This window comes from Lithobates pipiens, unplaced genomic scaffold, assembly GCF_037356315.1.
Source record: "Lithobates pipiens isolate NorthernLeopardFrog02 unplaced genomic scaffold, aLitPip1_a1.2 Scaffold_10, whole genome shotgun sequence".
Lineage (NCBI taxonomy): Eukaryota > Metazoa > Chordata > Amphibia > Anura > Ranidae > Lithobates > Lithobates pipiens.
In genome coordinates, this window is record NW_027507686.1 from 30786050 (window position 1) to 30798088 (window position 12039).

General features: G+C 46.6%; 1 protein-coding gene across 2 annotated transcripts in view; it reads left to right on the forward strand.

The window, feature by feature from the left end:
- The first annotated feature begins 393 nt into the window (after positions 1–393).
- Positions 394–12039, forward strand: part of ZFPM1 (zinc finger protein, FOG family member 1) — a 163198-nt gene continuing 151552 nt past the window's right edge. Inside the window, exon 1 of one of the 2 annotated variants that reach the window (XM_077453368.1) lies at positions 394–2785. In XM_077453368.1, the coding sequence (XP_077309494.1) occupies positions 2746–2785 (40 nt within the window). In that variant the 5' untranslated portion in view covers positions 394–2745. The remainder of the gene's footprint in view (positions 2786–12039) is intronic. The other variant, XM_077453370.1, reaches the window with a different exon arrangement.

The following is a 12039-nucleotide window of genomic DNA, read 5'->3' on the forward strand; positions in this document are numbered from 1 at the left end:
AATTTTCTAGCAAAAAAAAAACTGTTTTTAACTTGTAAACAACAAATCTCAAAAAGAGGCTTGGTCCTTAAGTGGTTAACTATTGTAAATGGATCAAATGAAGATGAATTTCCAGGGCAGTGCATGCTGGGACTTGTAGTTCCATAACCTGCAGATAATCCATTGATCTTTGTAAGCAGGCTGCCTCTCAGTCATCAAGTTTGGACACAGTGGCACTCTGTATAAAAACGCCCCCCTTTGACACGCCCTTTAGGGGCGTGTAATATGAAAGTCCTCTATTCCCGTCCATACTGCGTGCGTCGTGACGTTGCTGAGGGCGGTAGCTGCGGGCATAGGGGCGTCAGTGGGCGGTGCCCGCGTCTCCGCCTCCTTTCCCTCCGGCGGCCACGCCCCGTTTGGAATGTTGCTCTCCGGCCGCTTTGATACATTTTCAGGTTCCATTGAGAAAGTGAGGATCCCGGAACCCCGCCCACCTTGTGTGCCCAGGATCCCGGTGCCCCTCCCACCCTGGTTGCTCAGCGTACTGTCGCCCCGCACCGTTATCTGCACCTGCTGAGCCCGGAGCTGTACTCCTCACTGCCCTGCTATAGAGCGGAGAGCCTGGCAAGAGCGGGCTGGATGTTTCTGGGCACACCGATCCCACACTGGATGATGGGAGGGCACCCAGACTGGCAGCGCTAATCACAACCAGGAGGGCGACGTTGCTACTTTCCCGGAGACAAGGGGGGCATCGAGCCTGGCAGAGCCTGTCACTGGAGAGGGGGCAGAGAGGGAGCACCTACCCCCTACAGGACCTGATCATAGAAGAAGGCTGCACACCTACCTCCTAAAGGACCTGATCACCCAGGACTGGGCACTTACCCCCTAAAGGACCTGATCACCCAGGACTGGGCACTTACCCCCTAAAGGACCTGATCACCCAGTACTGAGCACCTACCCCCTACAGGACCTGATTACCCAAGACTGGGCACCTACCCTCTTCAGGATCTGATCACCCAGGACTGGGCACCTACCTCCTAAAGGACCCGATCAGACAAGACTGGGCACTTACCACCTAAAGGACCTGATCACCCAGGACTGAGCACTTACCCCCTACAGGACCTGATCACCCAGGACTGGGCACCTACCCCCTACAGGACCTGATCACCCAGAACTGGGCACCTACCCCCTACAGGACCTGATCACCCAGGACTGGGCACCTACCCCCTACAGGACCTGATCACCCAGGACTGGTCACCTACCCCCTACAGGACCTGATCACCCAGGACTGGGCACCTACCCCCTACAGGACCTGATCACCCAGGACTGGGCACCTACCCCCTACAAGACCTGATCACCCAGGACTGGGCACCTACCCCCTACAGGACCTGATCACCCAGGACTGGGCACCTACCCCCTACAAGACCTGATCACCCAGGACTAAGTGCCTACCCCCTACAGGACCTGATCACCAAGGACTAAGCGCCTACCCCCTACAGGACCTGATCACCCAGGACTAAGCGCCTACCCCCTACAGGAACCGATCACCCAGGACTAAGCGCCTACCCTCTACAAGGCCTGATCACCCAGGACTAAGCGCCTACCCACTACAGGGCCTGATCACCCAGGACTGGGCGCCTACCCCCTACAGGACCTAATCACTCAGGACTGGGTACCTACCTCCCAAAGGACCTGATCACCCAGGACTGGGCACCAACCACCAAAAGGACCAGATAACTCAGGTCTGCCCTCCTACAATATTCAATCATTGAGGACTGGGCACATAGAGGGCTCCTAGTGGATCTGATCGAATGGACTGGACACACACTGGGCATCTACCCCATACAGAATTTGATCATTAAGGACTCAACAGCAACCTCCTGCAGGATCTCATCACAGGGGACACCCCCCCAACCCCCCCCCCCTTCCAACAGTATCTGATCATAGGGGACTGGGCATCTACTCCCTGCAAAATCTGGTCACAGGGTATCTACTCCGCACAGGGGACTGGGCACATAGTGGACATCCATTCCCATACAAGATCTGGGCAGACACACGACATCTACCCCATGTAGGATCTAGTCACAGAGGACTAGACATCTTCTTCTTGCAGGATCCCTTCTCAGAAGACTGGGCATCTAATCACGCAGGACCCAGCATCTGCCCTCTGAAGGATCTGATTATAGAGGACAAGGTATCTACCCTGGAAAAAAAAAGCTGACAAAAAACAGAGAGCGTTGCTGGGATTATTACCCTTTCTTATCATATTCTACAGACGGGGGTACCTTCCATGGATGGTACCACTAAATGGCAGAGAAGATCTCGTACCCCTAAATGAAAGAGAAGATAGCTCTGGCATAGCCTGGTGTAGGCTCTCAATAATCCCTTACCCCTGGTGGAGGTTGTGGACATTAATTACTGATCAGAAATTTTTCCTGCTGGAGGTTTTTGGAGAGTAATCACCACCCAAAAGAGTCTGGCAGTTGCCCCTGCAGGAGACGGGGGGAATTTTTCCCTTCGGCAGGAGGAATTGCTCATGGCTGGAAGCTCTCTGCCGATGACATATGCCATTGCTGTGGTTTGCTGACAGGGGTTCCACCCCAGTTTGTATATCAGATTGGGGGAGTCTGCCTCTGGAAACCTCTGCTGCCCTGTTTATGCCGAACCACCTTCTCCCTTGAACCTCTGAACGGACTGCAACGCTACTGAGGGCATGAGGAGAACCTGAGCCCCCTCCCTGCCACCCTGACTGCCCACCACAGAGAGATGTCCAGAAGAAAACAGCGTAATCCCAGGCAGATTAAACGTAAGTCAACTGTGCTAAAGTTCCTTTTCTTGCTATGTAACATAAATTTGTTGTATTTTAGAGAACTACAAGTCTCAGCATCTCAGGGCATGTTCCCGGCTGGTAGTTCTTTAATAGCAAGTGGCATTGGAAGCCAATGTGTGCGTTTTGAGAATGTCGCCAACACAGTGGTGTTTATTAATATTGTATTACTGCTTTGTTTACAAGTTTTATGACTCTCTACGGGAGTATTATAAACTTTTCCTGTTAGCGGACATGAAACTCTAGAATTCCAAGGTGGTTCCAGTTAACTAGGATGCCCAGTCCAGGCTGGCACTGGGAGAGTGATAATCCATTTTGATTCTGGAGTCCTACAGAAGGATATCCCCTGCTGTGTGGAGGCATTGATCAGCTCCACATCCCAGGAGAAGGAAATGCTGATTCTTGGCCTCAGGTCGTCTACAGATCTGGCCTGTGACACTCTACTTACAAGATCATTAGCGGTCACACAATTATTTTAGGGCAGTCGGTGTCTGGGGACGGTCATAGGGCCCTGGGGCGTGATGCTTCGTGCCAAGTTCGTTGACTGCTTGAGCCATCAGTACAAGCTTTGAATGTTGGCTGATGGTTTTGTTGGGTTGAGATGACCACACATGAGACGTTGGTCAGGTCAATGAAGCGATCCATCAAACGTTTGAGATAGAGTCAAGAAATGACCCAACAGATTGAAAATTTCACTCTGTCAACAGTCAAATTTGATTATTTGTATCAATTTCAAGGGAATGTGTGTTGAGCTTGGGAGGCAGGATGCCACTTTGGGTTGAACTTAGTATCCTATATGAACTCAGTCACCTGAAACCAGTAACCCCAAGCAACCAAGAGTATGATTAGTATTATTGATTGGTAGCTCGCTATCATTTTGACGGTTTGATAATCAGCCTCCTTCAACGTTGTATCATGTAAGTAGACCCTAAGGCTGCGATTTCTCTGTAACTGTATCAACTACCCTTTTTTTTAATTTTATTTTTTAAAGAGATTTTAACTTTAATAACCGTACTGCATAGGGGTGCAGTAACCCCTAACAGCCAATCACAGATCAGTTTTTTGATGATCCGTTTAGTTAAAGAATTAATGTTGAGCTGTGATTGGCTGCTGGGGTTGATTGGAGAGTGGAAACTGGAGAGTGCAAAATCTGGTGAAGCTGTGCATGGTAGCCAATCGGCCTCTAACCTCAGCTTGTTCATTTTAAGCTTTGACTGGAAAAAAAAATGGAAGCCGCACCGGATTTTGCACTTTCCAGCTTTAGTAAATCGGCCTCTGTGTTGTACTGCACATGATCGCTCTTTGTACTGTGTTGTTGTATATGATGTCAACCTATAAAAATAGCCCTTAGAATCTGGCGTACTAAAGCACCATTGGCTCGCACTGCTAATGAGAAATGCTAATCTAGAACTTTCACAACTGGTACGCTCTTCAGACCTCGATTTTTATCGTTCAGAATCAAGATGGCGGACTCAAAGAAAGTTTGTGTGCTTTGCAATTGTTTGCTCTCGGTTGCATGGAGATGTAGATGAAAGCTGAGGATTTGTTAAGGAGAATGAATGAATGGCCCGTTAAATGTTTTATCTTTTGTTAGCCGTGCCTAAATTTTTGTTGCAGATTTGCATTATATCTGGCCTTAAAAATGTTTATCATCGTTCATACTTTTCAGTGTGTTGACATGGGGTGTAGACCGTGTAAAACTAGAACTCTAAATTGTATAAATCCTAATACTTCCACTTTTAAGTGCTTCTAATACCAAGAGCAAACTTTTATTTTTTTGCTTGTTACCAGTCTTTAGATTTGGTGACTGCATTTTTTTCCCCCTTGTATTTTTACCTGGTGATGCCAGTAACATACTTCCTGTCCTGTGGTGACACCACTTGCACACTGTATCAACGGAGGAGCACATTGTCACCCTAGGACAAGGGTCGGCAAACTTTTTAAAGAAAGGGCCAGTTTAATGTCCTTTAGACTAAAGGGGGGCTGAACTGAGTTCCCCCCCCCCCCCTCCCCTTGTGGCAGTGGGTGTAAACAATGTGCCATAGTCGGTCAGTGGGAGTAAACAATGCACCATAGTTGGTCGGTGGGCGTAAACAATGTGCCATCATTGGTCAGTGGGAGTAAACAATGGTGCCATCGTCGGTCAGTGGGAGTAAACAATGCACCATAGTTGGTCGGTGGGCGTAAACAATGCACCATAGTTGGTCGGTGGGAGTAAACAATGCGCCATCATTGGTCAGTGGGAGTAAACAATGCACCATCATTGGTCAGTGGGAGTAAACAATGCGCCATCATTGGTCAGTGGGAGTAAACAATGCGCCATTGTTGGTCAGTGGGAGTAAACAATGCGCCATTGTTGGTCAGTGGGCGTAAACAATGCGCCATTGTTGGTCAGTGGGCGTAAACAATGCGCCTTCGTTGGTCAGTGGGAGTAAACAATGCTCCTTCGTTGGTCAGTGGGAGTAAACAATGTGCAATTTTTGGTCAGTGGGTGTAAACAATGAGCCTTCGTTGGTCAGTGGGAGTAAACAATGTGCCATTGTTGGTCAGTGGGCATAAACAATGCGCCTTCGTTGGTCAGTGGGCGTAAACAATGCGCCTTCGTTGGTCAGTGGGCGTAAACAATGCGCCTTCGTTGGTCAGTGGGCGTAAACAATGCGCCTTCGTTGGTCAGTGGGAGTAAACAATGCTCCTTCGTTGGTCAGTGGGAGTAAACAATGCGCCTTCGTTTGGTCAGTGGGAGTAAACAATGTGCCATTTTTGGTCAGTGGGTGTAAACAATGCGCCTTCGTTGGTCAGTGGGTGTAAACAATGAGCCTTCGTTGGTCAGTGGGAGTAAACAATGCACCATTGTTTGGTGTCAGTAGGAGGGATAGTGCCCCATCATTGGCGTCAGTGGCATAAATTATGCCCCACTGTTTTGGTCAGTGGGGAGAATGCTGCCTTTTTACCAGACTGAAGAATAGTGCCTCAAGAGCCAGATGAATCTGATGAAGATAAGCAAAGGGTCACACCTGGCCCCAGGGCCGCAGTTTGGAGACCACTGCCCTAGGTTGTTCTCCTGATTTGAACTACACCCACCTCCACATCTGCTCATCTCCACTTCGAAGAAGGGGTTTGTAGTTCACTGAAGATATCTGAAAAAGCTGATGACTTTGTTGAAGATATCTGTTCAGTGTATAGCAAATGACAAGGACCATGAAATTCTGGCAGGATCAACAGATATTTTTCTGTACTTCCTGAAATTGTTCTTAGCCTAAGAAAAAACAATGAGGAGACCACATCCAAGGCCTGGAAAGCTGCAGTATATTACGTTAATGTTCTTGGGTTATATATATTTTTTAAACCCACCGCTGATCAAATCTTTGGTGCTAGGTAGCCATGGCATGTTATTATTTAAAGTAAAAGTTCACCTCTTGAGGAAAACAATTAAAAAATGCACCAATATTGCTTAATAAATAAAAAAATAAAAAAATGTGCATTTTGTTTTTTGTTTGCATTTTTTTTCAGCCTTTACCCTAGGTTCACATCTATGTGGCTGTGCTTGATGCCCTTTTTCCGGTGTGTTTTGCGTTTTTAAACCAGTGCGTTTGAATGCAGTTTTCATGTGTTTTGCATTCATTCATTTTTTTTTTTTTTTTTTTTTATCTTTCACCACCCCCCGCCAAAAAAAAAATTGGCATGGGGGACCCCCCAAAAACAATGCCAGACCATTATCCGAGCATGCAGCCTGGCAAGCCCAGAAAGGTAGGGGAGGAGCGAGCACCCTATTCACCAAACAAGTGTAAAAAGTGAGTAAAAGACACAACATAAGTTTTCGACAATTCCTTTATTTAACAAATAAAAAAAAAAAAAAGTCCACTCTCCCAGTGTCAATCATGACACCCACCACCTCCGACCCGGAAAAAAAATAGCTCCTGCCTGCTTTGCTGTCTTGACTGTTCTCAAATCGCTAAAGAGCTTGCGATGTCACTTGGTGGCCCCGGCCCCTTGTGACATCAGTGGGCCACTATGCATCGGGGGGGGGGGGTGCCCTTGTGTTTTTGGTGCAGGTCCATTGAAGTTTATTACAGTCAAAACTTAATCTGCTGCGGTAAAAAAAGTCCCAGACCCTTTCCAAAAATGCACCAGCTGGAAAACGCAGAGATGTGAAAATGTACCATAGGCACGATTTATAATTTTTTTTTTTTTTTTTTTTTTTCTTTAAGGTAAAAAATGTTTAGGTAGCGGTCCCCCCCCCCCCCCCCCCCCCCCACACCTTTTATTCTTACCTTTGCCCTCACTTGATCCAACGCTGTGCCTGTCTGTAGCAGCTCTCCCCATTCTCGTATCTCATAGGCTCTTGTTGCTGTCAGTCAAACCTGTGAGAAAGGAGTGGGGGGTGGGATTACGCTGCGCTGTCTGTGTCTATGGACATCGGCAGCGCGACTTGGGATCGAGCCTGCAGAAGCGGTTTCCTATAGTGGCATACCAAGAAAGGAGGAGCCAAGAAGAGGAGGTTCGGGGGCCCCTCTTTGCATTTCCATTGCACAGAGCAGGTAAGTATGAACCTATCTGTTATTTAAAAAAAAAAAATAGAGATTACAATCACTTTAATTCATTGCAGCCTTAGGCTCGGTTCACACAGGACGCGGCACAACGCGGCACGACTTGCAGCGCCGCGACCTGCCGAGACCTCAGCGGCGACTTGCAAAATGACTTCTGTATAGAAGTCAATGCAAGTCGCCCGAAGTCATGCCAAAAGTAGTACAGGAACCTTTTTTCTAAGTCGGAGCGACTTGAGTCGCTCCTCTTAGAACGGTTCCGTAGTACAGAACGGGGGCGACTTGTCAGGCGGCGAAGTCACCTGGACAAGTCGCGCCTGTGTGAACCGAGCCTTAATCAGTGGACCATGGGTGCAATGATATGGCTCCTGCAGGCTATTCTTCTAGCAGCAGGTTGTGCCAAGGTACAAACCTTGCAGTTACTGGGTTGGAGGAGGTATCCATAGACTACAAGTGTGGTGAGGTCACTGAACTCACCACATTGAGCTCCATTGAGAACTACAAGTCTCTATGATGTCCTTCAAAGAAATGTGGGAACATATAATAAGGCTATTAGCAGCGAGGTCAATCTTTGGTGTTGAAGGTGATGTCCTCCATCTTTGGTCAGCTGTACTAATTTAACCCAGAGCTGTACAGATAACAGCCAGTTCTCTAAAGAATTTGTAGCCAACACCAAGCGTTATTGACTCTTTTCAGTTGCTGTTGGAAGAACATGTCACCTTGTGTACCATAATTGGGTTCTGGTGTGTGTAGATCTACATGAACTTCCCTATCTCTCTATTGATCCATATACTGTATATCACAGGCTGGCCCATGAGTGTCCAACCTCGGAAGGAACCATGTTTGGCTAGCCAGGGAAAAAAATCAAGATGGGTACCCAGTGCTCTTCGTATCAACACAGTTTCTTGAAGCCTGCACATAGTTCACCATGAACTTTCTTTTCTCTCTATGGATCTATATGTGTCTCAGGCAGGCCCATGTGTGTCCAACCTAGGAAAGAACCAAGAGTGCCCAATGCTCTTCTTGTTGAGGGCAGTATCTTAAAACTTACTCATAGTTCTACAGGAACTTTCCTGTCTCTGTATTAATTCATATGAGTCACAAGTAGGCCAGTGTGCATCCACCCTGGGAAGAAACCAAGATAGGTGCCCGGTACTCTTCTTATAAGGACAGTGTCTTCAAAACTTTACCCTCTCTTCTGTTGTCCTATTGCTGGGGATTGTTGGGGGAGAAGCAGCAAGCTTCAAGACTGATTGAAGCATTAGGGTACAATTGAGTTGCCTACACTGTGTTGGGAAAACAGGAGGCGCGGCAATGTAAAGGAGCACTCTGCCAAAGCAGTTTTGCAAAGAGAAGCCTAGTTGCTATGGATTTCTGCTTTTCATAACCCTCATCTTTGCTCTTTTTTTAATTTTTTTTTATTTACCTGCAATTTCTTTATTTGGCACGCACTGTGCACAGGCTTTTTATGTAGCATTGCACAAGGGCTTATTCTATAGGAAACCAAAAAAGAGACCAACCGGCTTCTACATAGTTTCTCTTCTCCTTGGGAGTTATAGGCTTATCTATGCATCAGACTCCGTGTTTTGTGCCCAGAGGGCTGTCTGTGAACCTTCAGACACTTTTTCCAGATTTGGTAGACGATCAGCTGCTTTCTGTCATGTGCAGTTCTTTTGTCATGTGCTCCTTGGTAATGGCATTTCAGTGCCCTGTAAGTTCAGGCTAATTTCTGAAAATGCGACTGTATTTACAGCAATGATGTGATCGACCCTAATGATAGTGATCCATCTGCGGGTCGCAAGAAAAGCTTACAGGAGCGTTTTATGAAGGTGCCCAGCAGGTACACATTCTATAGAGTATACCCAGGCTCATATACAGTATGTTGATTCTGGCAAGCACAATGATCCCATTTATTGAATGAGAATACCTTCTGCTCACTGTGCAGCTGCATAAGGCCCATTGGTAATAGGGAGCGCATTTATATTAGATGTGGGTCAGATAATTTATAAGAGACTCGGTGGCCCTTTGGTAACTGTATACCACTGGAGGTTGGCTTGATGGCCATTGGGAATGCACTCCCTTTTTACGTGTGTATGGGAATCTTATTGTCCTCTTGCAATGGTTATTAGCATTTCAATTGATCATTAGCTGGGATACCCACATTGTGCTGTAGTTATCAATACAATGATAACTAAAGGAAGTGTTAATGGTGGGTAAGTGGCCTAAGATAAACGCAGGTGGCACGTCTCTCTTGCCGGATTGGACAATGTTTATCTCACTGCAGTGCTTCAGTATCCTATGACATTGCCTGGCACAGTGATGGCGAACCTTGGCACCCCAGATGTTTTGGAAATACATTTCCCATGATGACTCATGCACTCTGCAGTGTAGTGGAGCATCATGGGAAATGTAGTTCCAAAACCTCTGGGGTGCCAAGGTTTGCCATCACTGGCCTGGCATATGCCAAAATCAGTTTATAGGGCCACCCTGGGCATATGCATCAATCTAGACCAGCCTATCGCAAACTGTTCAGTAGAGAGGAACCCTTAAAATAACTTTCCGGTCTTGAGGAACCATTGTTGAAAATTACTATATCTACAACTATTGATACATTAGTGTGACAGACAGTGGGCTGAATGCTCCTTACACTTGTAGACATGGGGAAAAAATACCCCCTTACAGATGGCAAAAAAGACCAGTGGTGTCAGTGGGAACTTGTCTGAGAGGCAGAGATTGCTCATTGCTCAAGGAACCCCTAGCAACCTCCTGGAGGAACCCAAGAGCTCCATGGAACCTTAGTTGAGAAACCTTGATCTAGACTTGTAGACAGATATTGGCCTCTCTCTATAGCCTGTGCATATGTAAATGATCACATAATCATTCCCTGAAGTGCTGAACTGCATAATTACATTGGGTCCTCAATCATTCTTAAACCAGCCATTATCATCTAGGTTTCCTCCAAAGGTTGCCAGGGGTTCATTGCGCTATGGCTGATTGACCTCACATCTGCTGGTGCCTGTATAGTTCCATATCCAGTGCCATATATTAGAGCCAGCAGCATAATACCAATGATCTTTATAGTTTTCATTAAGGGTAGTGTTGTGACCACCTCTGTAAGGGGTGCATTCTTCACACTGACAACCAATGTATGGGACACTCTCTTCCTATTGTCCCCCAATAAATATATTTTTAAGCAGGGGTTCCCTGAAACCTAAACCTTATTCTTAAGGGTTCAAGGGTAAAAAGCTTGAGAAGGGCTGGATTAAAACCATTGAGTTCTTGGTAAACCTTGAATCAGAAATGCGGGGAAATAGTCCAGTACGTTTATAAATTTGCAAAAGCGGTCAAATGATGTTTCCTGAAAAAAAAAAAAAAAATCTTGCTGACGCCTTTGCGAATAAGACCCCAGAATTTTATTCCTTTTTGCTTTTGGACGCGGCACAAAAAAAAAAAAAAAAAGCATCCAATCTCCCGGAATATTACATGTACACATGGTCACATGTAGGGCTTATCTTCCCAGCCCAGATATGTGGAGGAGATGGAGGCCGCCTGGACTCCTCCAGCTCATTATTCGCCTCGCTTTTATGCAGATTATTTTGATAGAGGTGGTAGGGGGGGATGGGGTGTCGAAAGGTGAGAAGCTGCATCGTTTCTGAAGGCCGCAGCTCCCACCCAGATGCAGAGTGGGATAACAAGCGAGCTCTGATCGCCGGCCAGATAAGCTTTAAAATATTCCATTATGCAGTCAGGTCCTGATAGAATCGCTGTGTCGGGACAGGCCTCAATGCAGATCCTTATCTGCTGTGACTCTAGCATTCATTGTATTAAAAGGATCACGTGTGCAGGAAAGTATTTCTTTTAGAGATCTCACAGCTGCCGTGATCTTATCTACCCCCCCACTAGATATTACTTTGCAGCCAGCAGACATATAAGCTTTTTTTTTTTTTTTTTTTCTAATGATGATCCTGAACCGAGATAAAAAAAAACGCCAAAATTAACCGACTCCTTTCATGGAGAGCAGATGGCAAAGCGGAATTGCGCTTATAGTAAGATGGAAAGCCTTGATAAGGGTTGGCGAGATATATCGAAGGGTCTTTTTTTTTTTTTTTTTCTTTTTTTCGGCCAGGGTTGGAGGTGGTGGGGGCCACCTGTGTCTCCCAGAACTTTCCGTCAGTGTTGGCGGGCACTCGGAGCGCGCTGTTTGCTCGGAAGAGATCTAGGCTGCTGATTGCGAGGCGATTTAGGGTTGTCAGAAATAGCTGGCTGATAAAACTGGTTTATCTGACGGGGGAAGTAATTGCAATCCTCCAGTTCCATCTACCTGTCTGGGTTTTTCCAGAAGCGATTATTAAATTGATAAATCTGAATCTCTATCTCTCGTCCTATTTTTCTTCCTCTGTCTCTCTGTTCCGTATCTCCTCTTCCCACTTTCCAAATCCCTCGACCCACTTCCTTCCCGTCAGCTTCCTCTCCCATTAATCCTTTCGTTGCTGTATTGTCTGAGATGGAACGCGGGAGAAGCTTCAGAGTTCCGAGTTGTGACTTACAATTGTTTTATATTGTGGAGAGTGGGATTAGCAATGAGCTGGGTCTGCCGGTCGGTGGCTTTCTAGCTGTGGGGGAACTACAACTCCCAGCTAGACCTGGGTAGCTAAAGCTGACTAACCGTTGCCCTCCACATCCAACGTT